The following is a 16,487-nucleotide window of genomic DNA, read 5'->3' as shown; positions in this document are numbered from 1 at the left end:
CATAGCAGCTGGGTTGTTTTTGGCAAATAGCCTATGTGATAGTTGCAGTAGAGGTAGACAGATAACATGGGTAAGCAGGGGATGACACGCAGGAAAGGTTCAGTTGAGTCGAACCAGGGACTTGGAAATAACTACTTAAACTGAACAAAAATACTACTGGAGGCTACATTTATTCAGCTCTCTTCTATTCTGTTGTAAAATGTAAAATAATTCCTTCAGCAAAAATGTCATGTTTAATTCAATAGCAATAATAATAATGACAATAAAATTTCAAAATAGTTTAATTATTCATGCATTTCATAAAACTCAGAAACATATGCATTTAAAACTCTTTCTGTGAATTAGATTTTTTTTAAAAAAAAATACAATTATATCTTTGATATTGGGTTTGTGAATATTCAATTCATTAGGTTATCAAGGTCTACCAAAACAAACAAACAAACAAAAACAAAAAAAAACAGTTGTGCGGAACCTTTGTCATGAGCCTCATTACTGCGGAACTGTCTTGGTCAGGTACCGGAAGTATCCAAGGGTGACATTTAGGGCAGGACGAAAACGAAGGCATGTGTGTTTATGTTTAGCGACGCCACGTCCTCCTAGTTTACGTGTAATTTCATTTATATATGTATAACTGCGTACATTAAGGCGCACAATGGCAACGTGGGGCTGTCGGCTTCTTCTCCAGCGGGGAACTCGTCTCATTTCTCCGCGTGCAGCAGCCGAAAGGTAACGATGCTAACCGGCTAGATGTGCTAATCTAACATAGGTTCGCTCTGCTCAGTGACCTTAACGCACTTAAAATGCCTCTACTGTCCGTGTGATGGTGTGGACCTGCTCGTTACGCACCAGGAAGGACTCTGCAGTGACCTAACAGACCGCAGCAGCAGATGTTCAGGAGATCTGAAGCAGCGAGGCATGTTTCAGTGTAGACTACAGGGACGGGTGGAAACGGGCAAATTCAAATGTCACGATAGTCTTGACCAAATACCTTGATATCGACAGGGCAACGATATTACGGGCATTTTGAGATCATATTTACATAATAAGATTTTTGATAAATAATCACCAGTAATGTGGTTATGGCAACTAAGTTGGTAAAGGCAAATACTAGAACAGCAGTCTGGTAGATTCAGAAAATCACATCACTTTACTATAAAGCAGCCTTTTAAAACCAGTAAAAAAACAATTATGTCATGATAAGATATCCAAAACCTAAGACAATATCTACTCTCGTTACTGTGCAATAGTAATGAGAGTAGATATGACCCAGCCCTCGTCGATTACGCATTGAATAGATACATTAGCGCTGAAATGATGATGTTCAGAGAATTAAGCAGCAATAATTTTGATAATTAAGCAAACAAAATTGCCACGCCAGCTGTTTGCAATTTTGTTTGTTTGTACCTTGAATGTGTTTAAGGGTGGACTGCTGTTCGCGGGACACATTTAGCTGTTTGAGGATGTCACCTTGCACAATGGTTAGTGTTGTTACTGATTATTAGAGAAGACACCGACCGCTCTAATGGACGGTGCTGCTCTGGAGAAGATGGGAGAAATTGACAAAACGGGATATTTTCTTGTGTCAAGTTCACATATTAAATCTGCATTAACCACCTCGACCCTCTCATTTTTGTCTCTCATCGCGACTAAAAACTCAAGCGTTGCACGTAATTCACTATTGTTATTCATGTTTTTAAGACGTTAAAAAATTATACCCAGCTTTGAAAAAGCCAGCAGTCAAAATGGAAATACAGAGTTGTTGCCGTGGAGATACGATACTTCACTCCTCTGTTGCTTTGGTGTAAACTGGCAGGTTTCAGAATGATGGCGATTGGGGATTTGCTAGTGGTTGCGAATCGTCTTGTTGCGAATCTTCGGTCTGAACTCGGCCTAATTGTTCTGTTGATCGACTGAAAATCAATAGCTGTCGAGTCTGATGATTGATTAATTGCTTGAGTCACTTTTTAAATGGAAAAAATAAAAAGATAATCTGATTCTAGATTCTTAAATGTGAATATTTTCTGGTTGCTTTATCCCTTCATGACGGTCAACTGAATGTTTTTTTTTTTTTTTGCAGTGGACAAAACAAAAACATTTAAGACTGTACCTTGGGCTTTGGGAAACATTTGTCGATATTTTTAAGCTTTGTGTTCACCCCTCATTAGTCTCACTCCGGACATAAGTGATGGTCCTGCTAATTCTTCCCGATTCTCTGATTTCTTTTCTCTTGCAGTCCGGCCCAGTTGGCAGGTTACATCAGAACAGTGAAGACCACAACATGGTTTGATGAGCACCTCACCGAGGACAACCAGAAGTACATGAGGAAGAGCCTGGCACAGGAATACAGACAACAGACGGCTGAAAAGCTCAACCCGCTCAAAGACGAGCCGTGGCAGCGACATGAGTGGACAGAGGGTAGGAGCCGTGATTAGTCAGAGATGTGTCTTGTCATGAGTCCTCTTCCTGTTATCTTTCACAGCATCTTTTCGTTCTCTCCCCAGGGAGTCGGAGAGTGGGGTTAGTTGCCGTCAAGTTGGGGATGGCTCCTATCTGGACGAAAACAGGAGAAAGACACGTCATCACCATGTTACAGGTAACACACAGACAGGCACACCTGTTTCTGCCGTGACTTAGCTTTGCCCCCAAATCACTGCCGGTATTCTTCAGGAGTCATAATGTATGTTTATGTTTGTTATATATAATGAAATCACTAGCAGGCTTAAAAAAAAAAAAAGAAAAAAAAAGAAGTCAAAGAAATTTGATTTCTCAGTGGAATGTGGAGGAAGAATAGCAAATATTGAACATCTTTAAGTCTCACCTGCAGGCTTTGATTGTGCATTTGAAATTCCTCAGTGGTCCTGAGCACTCCTGTGAAGCAAGGTGTGAAACGGCAGATATTTGACGTCAGGTTCATTCTGATCACGTTTTAATCTCATCGACTAATCTTTCAGTAAAGCACAGCCGTGTGCGTTCGCGCTGCTCTTTATTGATCATGACATACTGCAGTGGGAAGCATACCAAACTACAATTTCAGTGTCAGTAAAATGTCAGATAAATATTTAAAATTTTTTCATCACTTTCCTTTAATATCCGATCCAAAGCCTCACAGCAACTAATATCCCTTCTGCTCATTTACTTTGGTCATATTTAGTCATTTTCTTTCCATCCTGAAACTAATGGTTTGTGCAAAGAATGATAAGTAGAACTCTGAATTGTACTTTCTCAGGACTCCCACCACTTGAACTTTTTGGTACATTTATTGGTGTCATCAATGTCTGATGTAATGCAGAATGTCTGTGATGTCGTCCTGTTGTAATTCACTCAAAATGTTGTAATAATGAGGTATTATGAATTAACCCTGTGGCTGGGTATTAATATTTCACACTAGGGACTTCCACCTCACTATGTATGTTCTATTATCTATTTATGATGTAGCTCAGGAGGATGAGGTGGCGCAGTGAAAACTGCAGTCAGACTACTGTTCAGTTGAATACTGTTGCCACGCTGTCGTCCTGTTTGTAAATGCAGCATCTGTTTTTCCAGGTGCAGGACTGCCATGTATTAAAGTGCCTGTCCAAAGAAGAATATGATGGACACACAGCTGCTCTCCTCGTAGGGGGGAAAAACGTATCACCATTCCAAGTAAGACTTTGTTCAAAAGAGTATAAAAAAAGACATCTCATGTATCTCAGTGACTTTGACTTTGTACGATGTTCCTTTGAAAATGTTCTGCTATAAGTGACCACTTTTACTGAAGCTTTCATTTGGTTCATTTTGCGAGGCTCAATTTTCTTTGACAGATAAGGTTTAGAAATGTGACAAGCGTTACATTGCTTTGAATGAACAATAACATAATCAAGGAAAACTGAAATGGCCTGCACATGAATGACAGTTTTTCACTGTTTTATTGAAGCTTATTTATTTTTCCTCTTGTCGAGCTGCGCTGCATGTTTACACAGGCGCTGAGCAATTGCAACAGTTTTGTTAAAGTGTTGAATTTGTTCTGAATTGTAACACCTCATTCAATCATACGAGCCTCAGCCGTCTTAATATTAGCAGAGCAGCCACAACTTGTCAGCAAATGGCAAACACTTCATCACACAACGGTGTCCTACGCATGCAGTCGATTCACCCTTTTAAATGAAAGATATTGCTCCATACCAATCACACCAAATGCATTTTTTGGTCATTTGAGTTCTTGCTATGTTCATTTTGTGATCTGTGGCTGCATAGAAATTTTGTCATTTTCTTAAACACAGCCGGCTTCCCAGTTCTGAGACCTGTTACGAATAAGAATGTATAGTCAAGAAATTCATCTTCGCTGAATAAAATAAATGGAATCCAATCGATTTTACCGCCGCTGTGTCAAACAAACAACGACAAGCCCACTTCACCTGAAACCCTTCTGCCGCAGACTGCTTATCGCAACTCTTTAATACAAATAAAAACACCTGAGATGACAGAGAATAACATCGGCTTTGAAACTTACTGGCTGAACCAACACTACAATTTAACCTTCCGAGCTTTGAAAGCAGTTATTTTGACGAAAACAGCCTCTTAATATGCTCTTAAATGTTACATCGATCTCTTTAACATGAAATAAACAAAGGAACAAGAATGAATAAATGAAGGGGTAATTTATTCATTGGGTCCCAATAGATGCTCAATGTGCCGGCGTCAGGAATTCATTCACCAGGCGTATGAGAAGTTGCCTTCAATCCCTCTCACACAGCCGCATCGCTCTTTGGTCTGAGGCAGAGTTTGTCAGAGCGAGGCGCTCCAGCAGGCTGATTTCCAGTCAGCGGGAGGGGAGAGAGGGAGAATTTAAAGCGACCGGAGGCGCCGAGATGAGAACGAACCGAGTGAAAGCAAATGTCAGACACTCGGTGCCAAGTGTTCATGTGCCTGGGAGCGTGCGCGTTTGGCTCCCGTACAGTCATAACAGGCGTGTGGTTAATTTTAAAAATGCTGAAGTCCAACTGCTGCTCATTGCATTTCCTTCTTCTTACCACTTTATCTCCCTCCATCCATCCTTACATTTCCCCTTCTGTCCATCACTGCGACTGACAGAGGTCTGAACAGGGAATGGAGATGTTCAGGAACGCAGGAGTGCCGCCGAAACAGAAAGTCACCACCTTCAAAGTCACTGACAATGCAATCATCAAGCCAGGTATAAATAATGCATTAGCTTCCCTTAGAGAGAGAAACGCATGACTTCCCCATGTGGTTTTTCTGTCGGGGTTATAAGTGAAGAAATGCTCAAATAAGGATTCTGATGTCTTATTCTGACTTGCACCTGGTTTCTAATGCCGTCTTGTTTGCTGCGTATTCAGGCACTCCTCTGTATGCAGCACATTTCCGTCCAGGCCAGTATGTGGACGTCACAGCCAAATCGTAAGTTCAGTTCTGCCAGCTTTCCCTCCTCTCTGCTGCTTCTTCTTGGCTTCCTTTCCTACTTCTTGCACTCTCTTTGCTCCGGCGTCACGTTTTGAAGATAGATTCGTTTTTGACTTCATAAGCAAGTCCAAACCTCTATTTTTGTATTTGCTTCTGAGGCAGCAAGTCAATGTAAATGCAAACTGAAACTATGAGTGTGTATATAAACTCTGTGATGTGTTTGTGTGTAGCATCGGTAAGGGTTTTCAAGGCGTAATGAAGCGATGGGGGTTCAAAGGTCAGCCTGCCAGCCATGGCCAAACCAAAACTCATCGCAGGCCAGGAGCTTCTGGACCAGGAGGGGTAAGACACGCGCACACACACGTACACTGAAAGACATGCCAGACATGAACAGTTGGCTTCCCATAATCCATTAATATGAGCATGTGTGATATTTATCATCTGCATCCAGGATCCAGGCAAAGTTTTCAAAGGAAAGAAGATGCCCGGCCGAATGGGCAACACTTACGTCACAGCTTATGGACTGAAGGTACACACACACGCACACACACACACACACACACACACACACACACACACACACACAAAGATTCTTGTTTTCAAAATTGGTTGTCCTTGACTGCAACTTCAGTTCAATATTGTCTCATCTGCCTCCTCTCCCTCTCGCTCTCGCTCTCCCTCTCGCTCTCCCTCTTGCTCTCTCTCTCTCCCTCTCTCCCTCCCTCCCTCTCTCTCTCTCTCTCTCTCTCCCTCTCTCTCTCTCTCTCTCTCTCTCTCCCTCCTTCCCTCCCTCTCTCCCTCCCAGATATGGAGGGTCAATACCAAGTACAATGTGTTGTATGTTAACGGTTCCATCCCCGGCCACAGAAACTGCGTGCTGAAGGTAACAATAATCACACACACACACACACACACACACACACACACACACACACACACACACACACACACACACACACACACACACACACACACACACACACACACACTCACTCACTCTTTAGTGTGAAGTCGAAGGTCAACCCCAGCATGTTTAGTGGTCTGTCAGAGACAAGTGACCTTGCACCTGTAAATACACAGTCACACCTGCACCACCGTGTGATCCATCTTCATTGACACTGTGCTGGATCAGCAATGTGCGTGTATGCATCTGCTTGTGTTTGTGTGTTTGACTGTGAGGCAATGGGAGTGTGCCCCTTAATGATGTTGGTAATATCCACTGCATCCATCTCCATACTCAGCATTGTGTGTGTGTGTGTGTGTGTGTGTGTGTGTGTGTGTGTGTGTGTGTGTGTGTGTGTGTGTGTGTGTGTGTGTGTGTGTGTGTGTGTGTGTGTGTGTGTGTGTGTGTGTGTGTGTGCGTGTGCCGTGTGTGCGTGCGTTGCCCAGACAAACACGCAGGCTATTGTTTATTTGGCAAACAAGAGATAATGAATACAAATGCACATTACATTTCACCCAGCTAAGCTCTGCCTTACACACACATACCTGGATTCACTTTTATAGTGCCCCAAAGGATACGCATGCCAGTTAATCATGTTTGTTTATTATTGTTTGATCGTATTATTCTGAGGGGTACTAATGTCCCCCTGTGTAATTGAAGGACTGCTATGTTTTATTGATTAAAATGAATACAATTGCTGCAGCTACTAACAATATTCATTATGAATTTCAGTGTCGTCGGTTTTTACAGTCCATTGATTAAACGTGTAGGGCAGTGCTTCTTATAGTGGGGGAGTATGACCAGGGATAGGAGTGTTGGCATATTGTTCCAAAATTTTCAATATTTGCACCTTGACTTCATTACCAGTTTGTGAATGATACCATATTTTCAAATTACTCATATATACTTTTTTTTTTTTTTTTTTACAAATAACTTTTTTTAGTTATTAATAGCACGGTATATTTTCTGTTGCTACAATTTAGAGATTTCCCCGAAACACCTCACTTGCAGACTATCACAAGCAGTCGTGTATAAAGTACCTGAAAGTCCGACTTGAGTTATAGTACAGATATCTCACCAGAAAATGACTTTGGTAAAAGTTAAAGTCAACTATTAAAAGTGATTTTGTAGAAGTCTTAAAGTATCTGATATTTAAAGTACTCAATTATGAGTAATTTTGAATCATAATTTTTATATTCAATTTACTCAAGTTTTGAAAGTTAAAGTAAATGCTGTTATTAAAAAAGCAATCACTCAGTATTTTGAGAATTATGAAGTTTATTATTTTAAAACAACACTGCAACAATTGCCGAACTGGGGCCACTGTGACTGGAAGTGAAAATTAGGATTGACTTTGTTCAGTTATCATGATATTGGCTGGCATACTAGGGCTTGAGTGGAAATAAGAATTTAAACCAGGGCTTTGACAGTTCATGTGACATCATTTTTTTAAATTTTTTTTATCAGTGATATAGTTTTCAAGCTGGCACCAGATTTGCCCGACCTGCTCGCGGGCAGTCTTCCGATTTTATTTTAAAGTAACAAAGTCACGAAGATATATTGGAGTAAAAGTATATGTTTTATTTAGGAAATGGAGTAAAATTGAAAGTTGACCAAAATATAAAAATGGCATAAAAAAAATATAAATACTCCCAAAAAAATATTTGAATACTGTAACAAAGTATTTTTTTTTAACTTTTTTAGGTTACACCATTGATTGGTAGACATTCAAATTTCCCAATGTTCCCTAAATGCCTCACGCGTAGACTATCTATAACTGCTAATTGGCCAGTTTGGCATATTGGATACGTCCAGTCTGCAGTTACTGCAGCACACGCAACTCTGATTTGATCTACGCGGGCCGCCCGAACCATAAAACTATCAAAGTTTGGTACCCAGCCCTAAGCAGTGGAAAAATGTTGAGCATATGATTCATGTGGGAACAATAGGCAAACACGTGTCAGTCCAAGGGTATCTTTGTAACATCTATCTTTTGTTTCAATAAAATTCATGCTCAACATTTCAGCCCTGGTTGCTTTGGCGACAGTCTCGGTATCAACATACAGAGGTTAAACACAACTGGTCAAGTCAGTCAGTAATGAACACAACTGTGATGGATTTTTACATAACGCCATCAAGGGGATTTTTGGAAATGCTTGTTTTGTTTGACCAACCGTCCAAAAAGATTTCCGAGTTATAATTACACTCTCACGTTTGATAACCTCGCAATTTCGGTGGTCGTTTTTGCTTCATAAATCATATTTGTTTGTGACAAATTTACTTTCCCCGAATTATTTGAGCGTTGATTGTTTCAGCGTGTTTTGGATGTGTTCCAGGTAAGAGACACCATACTACCCAACAGGAGCTCCACCCTGCTCAACCCTCCTTTTCCCACCTACTTCACTGAAGAGGAGGGCGACCTGGAGGAAGACCTGTTCGACGACAACTTGTTCATTCACACAGAGCCGTCGTTGACGCTGACCTGAACACAGACGCACTTGCTTGTATAGTTTACACCCAGACCTGCTAGCTGTCTCCAGATCCCGGAATAAAGACTAAATTGCTTAGACTGTTGTGGTGCCCCTGTTTGTTTGTTTGTGTGTTTGTTTGAGAGATACAACAGCACCAAGTCTGTCTGTTTGATCTAGACAGTTATTACGGTCCCTTTTCCCCTCCGAAACCATGGTAACTGTAGGAGTGATGTCACTAGAGGATCCCCAAGCAGAGAGAGGGAGAATATAAAAAAAAAAAAAAAGACAATGAAACAAAACAAGGGAGAGGCAGACATGGTTGGGGAAAAAGTGCCAATATCTATGCAGGATGCAGGGTGGGCAAGAAGAAAGAGGAAGAGGAGGGTGAGCGGCATACAATGAGTGAAAAAGTGAGAAGAATCCAGGCGGAAGAGGGAAGAGATCGGTATCTTGGTAGAGGTGGAGTAATGAATTTGATATAAGGCATGGAAGCAAATACAAAGGACTAGAGGAAGGAAGGGGTGAGATGAGCTGGTGAAGGCGAGGGGGGCACAGAGGGAGAGGCAGGGATGAAGGCTGACAAAGGTTGACATTTGTGCATAAGAGGATAAATGAGGACATTAATGTTGCAGGAGGAACCGCTGGGTGCTTAAGTCTGTGTTTGTGTGGGTTTAGGTTCAGTATTTAAATGAGAAAGAATCAGTGAGTGAGTGAGTGAGCCAGCCAGCCAGCCCAGCCAACCTGTCTGTCTGTCTGTCTGTCTGTCTGTCTGCCTGCCTGTTGAGTGTTAATGTATCCACAGAGGCCTGCATGTGAATTAGTCCCTGTGCTGGTCTCGGCTCTGTATCTGCTCTGTAATAGACAAAAAACCTGGCTTTTGTTTGGACCGCTGACAAGCGGCAGTGATGCCTCACGGGATCCCCAGCACCGATGCCATTTCCCTAATTGAAACGCCACACAGTAACTTCTGCAACGTGTAACAGCCCAGTAGTTGTCTACCATTTACATTAAAAGGTGCAAAGTGATGATGCAGTTTGTGGCAAACTGCGTGCTCCTCTGTATAACATGCCACAGCTCGTAGGCCTATAAGGCAGCAGCAGGTTCTCTGAAATGGTAATGATATCGTTTGAAAGTCTTGCTCTGTGCAGCGCGCACATCGTCAGGCTCTTGCGGGGGTGGGGGGGGGGTCGCTGCCCGCTAAAGCAGCAGAGCAGAAAGAGAAGACGATGGACTCCTTCCTGGCTTGTGTAGCTGCGGTATCCTCTGACTTCCACAACACTTAACTGTAGTCCACCTGAGGACAAGGTGCGTTCGACTCTTAACTTACCGTCTGCCTGAGACCGGACTGTTTTCAACACGGTAATCCCGCCAATGAACAATTATCTCCTGGACTTTTGTTTACCCCCGATACAGTGCTTTCTAACACTTAACATCAGGTTGAGACGGTCAAGAAATTTCACCAAATTTAGATTAACCTGCATGAATCCAATGTTTATTTGTGTCACAGGAAACCTTTTTCTTCCAAAGTTGCTTTGGTGTCCTTTCCATGAAGACAGAACGTTGTGCCATACTTCAGCAGTTTTTGTCATTTCACACAAGGTGTTTTGATGTATTCTTTGTTTGCCCTTCTCACTGGTTTGAAGTGAACGGACTCAGTTATGGAGTTGGTTGCTTATAGTGCCAAATCACTGTCAAATCAGCAGATAGTAATAGCTATATAAATATCTCAACGTATTTTTTTTTTATATTGTTACGACCTCATCACTAAATGTTTAATGGGGACATCTTTTAAATCAAGTTTTTAGGGACTTTAAGTCACAGAAATTGGGACTTGTGAAATGACTTTGACGTGACTTTTTGAGACTCACCCCACAAGATGTGACTTGTCATGTGAGTAAAAAGCTAAAACATCTTGTCAGGTGGTAAAAGCTGGTATATTTGGGAAAATTCCATAACTATCTAAAAAAAAAAAAAAAAAAAAAAAAGTCCCCTTGCGGGATTAATAAAGTATCTATCTATCTATCTATCTATCTATCTATCTATCTATCTAGGCAAATAGTCTTCTATTTTAATGTTAATAGTATTCGGAGACCTGAAAGACTTTAAACTGACCTGCAATTTCCTTATGAGGACTTTTGTTGAGGTGGATGCAGTGTTTTGCACTGTCGTCACACAGCAAGAAGGTTCGAACCTCGGTTGGGGCGGGTGCCTTTTCCTGAGGAGTTTGAATGTTCTCCCTGTGCCTGCGTGGGTTCTCTCAGGGTACTCCAGCTTCCTTCCAACATCCAAAAGTTGGAGAACCAGAGCGTGCATGTCTGTTTCTGTCTGTCTCTTATGTGTTGGCCCTGTGATACACTGGCGACCTGTCCGGGGTGTACCTCTCCTTCTCCCAAAGTTAGCTGGGATAGGCTCCAGCTCCCAGTGATCCTGTTCAGGACAAAGCATGTTAGATAATGGATCGAGGGACTTTTGTTGACTTGATGCCACGCTTGCTTCGCTACGATTTAAGTGGCAACATGGACTAGCCCCCAACAGATTTGAAAATAGCTGATGAGTTGTTGAGCAGTGAAAACTGCTAATGTTTTTAAGACCTCGTGCCAGAGCAAGTCTCAGTGGAGCCGTCCACTGAAAAAACACTCGGGGAAAAAACACAAGTTTGCAAATGTAGATGAGTGCTCCCACCAACACCACCCGCCAGCTTTCTCGCCTGTCCGCCTTAAGTCTGATCCGTAAATGCACTCGCGTTGGCCAATTAAAGAGCCAGCCAAGTTTAGGCTGAACCTAAACATTTTGGGAGGGAATTACTCAAATGTGTGACAGAAGGTCGGCCTGCAATTTTGACCCCCGTCTTGACATGATGGATCTACCGCTGTACTTCTGCTGGCTCAACACACGAGAGATGCGATCTGCATTAGTTAGGAGGACACAGCCTCTCTCCCATACACACCTACTGTGACCGTCTCTGTTTCTCTCTCTCTCTCACACACACACACACACACACACACATCTACATTCTGTTAATGCCCCCTTGGTGGGCGAAGATTCTCCATCCAAAGCTGGTCAGCACTTCTGTTGCCACTCTCTTGGCGATTTTACTCACAAATGCGCTGAAATGACCTGCATTCTCAGCACACGGAGATCAGTGTGTGTGTGTGTGGTGGTGCGTGCCTTGCAATATGAATAATTGATTGTGTTATTTGAGGGACGGCCGGCTCTTGAACACATTAACTGCCTCAGTCAGGCAGCCGGTTGTAGGTCCACAGTGACAGGGGTGAAGAGTCACTAACCAAAAGAGATAGAGGGTAATGAGTGAATGTTAATGCAATTTCACACTGACTCGTATCAGTAGGCGATCATATAACAAAGAGTTTATATAAGCTCTCAAGTCAATTAATCAGAACAATAAAATAAATGAATTTTCAATAGAAACTGAATTTTATTTTTTATCATTCAGACTCCTTCCGACTATTTGACTCCAGAGTCTTTTGTGAATATGTTTAGCATCATTGTTCTGAGAGAAAAAGCTGCATCATTGGCTCAAATCCTCCTATTATGCACATGCATTTATTAAAGCTATGACTGTGTCAGGCAGAATGTGTGACTGCTAAATATAAATATATATATATATATATATATATATATGTTGTTTACAACAATCTAAACCAATAAGAAACCAGAACTAAATAGGGAAAGAGAAAAATACTCCTAGCCATTTCACATGCGCAACTGTCATCACACATCCCTCTAAGCTGCTCTGCCGGTGGTCCTGCTGTGGTGAGCCCTTCCTATCTGCACACCTGCGTCTGGTGTGTGTGTGTGTGTGTGTGTGTGTGTGTGTGTGTGTGTGTGTGTGTGTGTGTGTGTGTGTGTGTGTGTGTGTGTGTGTGTGTGTGTGTGTGTTTGTTGCCTCCCACCCGTGTTGATAAATTTGGGTTCCTTCCTTCCAGCACCACTGGGTGAGAGCGGGGTGCAGCCTTTGGGGCCCCACCTTCGTCTTCACAGGTGGTCCTATCCTGCCCTCAGAAATGTTTTGTGTGTGTTTGTGAGAGAGAGAGTGTGTGTGAGTGAGTGACTGCTACAATGACCTTACCACATATGTGGTGTCAAAAGATTGAGCCAACTCACGCCGAACGCCTCACTGGCACATGCCAACAATCTACATGGTCTCACAATGGAGACAAATGCATTACACACCTGGTGTGTGTGTGTGTGTGTGTGTGTGTGTGTGTGTGTGTGTGTGTGTCTGTGTCCCACTGGCTCTCTATTTTACATGATTTATAGTGCGCGTGTGCCTAATGTATGTATGTACACCTAATTTAGTACACACGAACTCCACACCTGGTGTAACGTCACTGGTGCCATGCAGCAAATGCCTTCATACTAACTTAAAATTTAGGAGTTAGCTATATCAAGAAAACTCATTGTGTTTTCACCACTATTCTACTAGTTTGTAGGCTACACCATGGTTTGCTTCAGTGTAACGCACTGCCACAGTGCATATACAACCATGTAGTAGTCCAACACTCTGGAGATAATAACAATGAGTTCCATCAAATAGCCTATCATATTGTCGGGTACACTCTCATCCTCTGCTCGAGATGCCCAATACAATTAAACTGAGGTGTTTATATATAGCCTATTGTTGGACCCTGTAATTTCTCATTGTCCAGGATTGGTTGTTGGTTTATTTAAAATATCCTAAAAAAAAATTATCTGCACTGTCGGCCTATATTTCCCCATCGTTGATATTGTCGTCATGAAAACGTGGCAGCTTGAAATCCCCAGCAAAATTAGCCTATACGATAGGCTATTGTTTGATATTTATATCATTTTAGGCTATATAACATAATATAACCAGGCTATTATAGATATTGTTGGACCTCTACTTTCACAATTCTACCAGAGCAAACAAAACAGTCAAATGCCACATGGTTGAATATTGGTGAAAACAAAATTAATTTTCTCAATATAGCTTGCCATAAATTCTAAGCCAGACATGCAGGCTTGTAGGGGTTTACAGCAGCGCACCAATTATGATATGCACTCCCAACAAGGAGCCTCAGGGCATATGTAAATTATCACATGCAAATTAGCTATCTATCAAACTGTAGTGTGGGTGTTGCTGGGCAAAGTACACATCGGCTATAAACGTATAGTCGTACTCGAGTTCATTGACTCAATGGATTGACACCTCATAAGAGCAACCTTTCTCCCTACCTTTCATTGTTTCTTCTGCCTCTCACTTTTCTCCCTCAATTAAAGCCCACCTAACATCTGCGACGTCTCCATGGTAACAAGGACCACTGAAGGATTGAGAAAGTTGGTATGTGATTAGGGAAGAAGAGAAAGTTGGGGAACCAAAGTAGACCAAGACTTTTAATAGATGAGTTCGCTTCAGGCCTTTAACTCACAGTACTCAGATATACCAGAGTGGTTCATTACCACATTAAATGTTAAAGTGTTTGCGATCGTCCTTTAACTTCCACAGCGTCGGAATGAAAAAAAAATCCTGCACTATATTTTGGGTGGTTTAAATGAGCCGTGTTGTAACTGGGAGGTAAATGTCAGCGGTTTTCAGCCGGAAAGCTTCGCCACAAGAATGTGACCACAGGATATCGAGTAAATCATTATGGAAGCCAAGGGAGAGGGGCTGAAGGAGGGGAGGGTGGAGTAGAGGTGGATGGTACCGCAGGTGAAAGCGCAAAAGGACAACAGCAAAAAGAGGAGAAGTGGGAGAAAATGAGAATGAAGAAAACCGGAGGAAGAGGACACAGGGGGAAAAAAGTCAAGAGCTGATTTTTGGAGAAATTAATTTGGCTTCCTGACTTTGACACTTGGGGAGCAGGTTAATCTGTGACATTAACTGCGTGTGTGTGCGTGTGAGTGTGAGAGTGTGTAGGAACTTGTCATTCAGTGGAACTCATCTACAGTATTGGTCACATGAATGTCCCACCCCACTTTGTACAAACACGGAGTTTTGTGTTCAGATGATTTTATTGGAGGCATGTGCTGCTCAGACTTCTGTCATAACCCTATCATAATGGAAGTGAAGAGGATTTTGTCTGTGTTGCTTAAAGCATTAACGAAACAAACAAAAAGAAAGCCCCCATGAGAGATGGAAAGGATAGTTTAAAAGGGAATATATATGTTTTTGTGATTTGGATGAGATAGCCCTTTATGTTGTGGTTTCTCAGAAAGTCTTGAGGACACCCACGAATGCACACAAAGTGATGACATTTCTCAGCCTTGAATAGAAAGGCATTTAGCCGGACTCAGAGACGAGCGGATACAAAAGCAACAACACAAAGAGACGGGGAGAAAGACTGGGAGTGGGGGGTCTCACAATATTGTGGAGGCTTAAATACAGTTTTAAAAGAGCATCATTTTAAAACTTGAAAAGCCATGTGTATAAAAATAGTTACTGCCTCTATTTTGGATCAACACTCAGCTTGATATGATGTTATTACAGTTTCTAGATTATCCCTGTAGACAAGGCAGACAAAAACATTTTTTTAACTCTCCTCCTTCTCGTAATTTTCTTCATTTTTTTTTTTTGGTTGGTTGTTTTTGCTGTTAGTGCAGGTAAACAAACGGGTCAAAGTTTTTTTTCAAAAATAATCTGAAATCAGTTTGGGTTTTGTGTAGAAAAACGGTCAATTCACTGTGTATTACACTAATTATAAAAGCCTTCATCTGCAATGAAGGCATCTCAGGAGACGTGTGTGTGTGTGTGTGTGTGTGTGTGTGTGTGTGTGTGTGTGTGTGTGTGTGTGTGTGTGTGTGTGTGTGTGTGTGTGTGTGTGTGTTACAGATAGGCAGAGAATAGAGACGGAGAATTACATCTGTTTTAGGTCAGCAAAAATACTTTATAGCCTTAAAGAGGCAGTAATGAAGCTGCCAAAAGGCAACACACTCAAAGTGGTCCAGAGACACACACAAACACACACACAATCTACACTGACAGTATGCAGACATATCATCTGATCTACCCTGCACAGCTTTAACAGCAGAACACAAAGAATCCATCCTGCACACACACACACACGCACGCGCGCGCGCACACACACACACACACACACACACACACACACACACACACACACACGCGCGCGCACGCACACACACACACACACATACATGCACACACGTGCACTATCCCAGCTCTCATCTCTCTTGCAAAGCTTTAAACATGTCTAAGATCATCAGAGATCACCCAGATATCTACGTGATAACAAAATCAATTATCACAGCATCATGTTGAATCAGCAGAGATTCCCTCAGTAAACACAGAGTGAATGCTAATGAAGATGCAGATCAGTGGTTTCAAAGTGCTGGCTGGTCTTATCTGTGTCGACAGATGCGGTGCAGGCCGGACTGTGAGGCAACGCTGCCTCTCAGTGGTTCACGCAAGAGCTGCAAACACACATACCAACACACAAACACAAAGAAGTGGGGCAGGCTGGAGGGGAGGTTGTGCAGGGAAGCATCTCAAAGGAGTTAAATGGGATATTTCCCTAAAGAACGAGTCAAAGTTTATATTCCTGCATACAGAATGCTGATTAGGTTTTTCTGAGGAGAAGAAGTATGTGGAGGAGAAAACATCTGGAACAAAATTTTCACCTTAGTTTGGTTTAAAAAGGACTTGTGTGCATTTTATGAACAGTCACTCTGTGAGA

The 16,487-nt window shown here is 42.1% G+C and overlaps 1 protein-coding gene across 1 annotated transcript; it reads left to right on the top strand.

Moving 5' to 3' along the window:
* The first annotated feature begins 509 nt into the window (after window positions 1–509).
* Window positions 510–9,522, top strand: mrpl3 (mitochondrial ribosomal protein L3). The gene is made up of 10 exons (XM_069695029.1): window positions 510–726; window positions 2,234–2,415; window positions 2,502–2,593; window positions 3,544–3,642; window positions 5,071–5,170; window positions 5,334–5,394; window positions 5,628–5,739; window positions 5,849–5,926; window positions 6,203–6,280; window positions 8,677–9,522. Exons 1-10 carry the CDS (start codon window positions 653–655, stop codon window positions 8,824–8,826), a joined length of 1,026 nt encoding a protein of 341 aa, XP_069551130.1. The 5' UTR covers window positions 510–652; the 3' UTR covers window positions 8,827–9,522.
* Window positions 9,523–16,487: the final 6,965 nt, after the last annotated feature.

The sequence above is a fragment of the Brachyistius frenatus genome, unplaced genomic scaffold, assembly GCF_029030835.1.
Source record: "Brachyistius frenatus isolate BFR_SWC_R1_liver_20210118 unplaced genomic scaffold, ASM2903083v1 Contig_2, whole genome shotgun sequence".
In the NCBI taxonomy this organism is placed as follows: Eukaryota; Metazoa; Chordata; class Actinopteri; family Embiotocidae; genus Brachyistius; species Brachyistius frenatus.
Note: the sequence above shows the minus strand (reverse complement) of the source record. Positions and strands in the feature narration are given on the sequence as shown.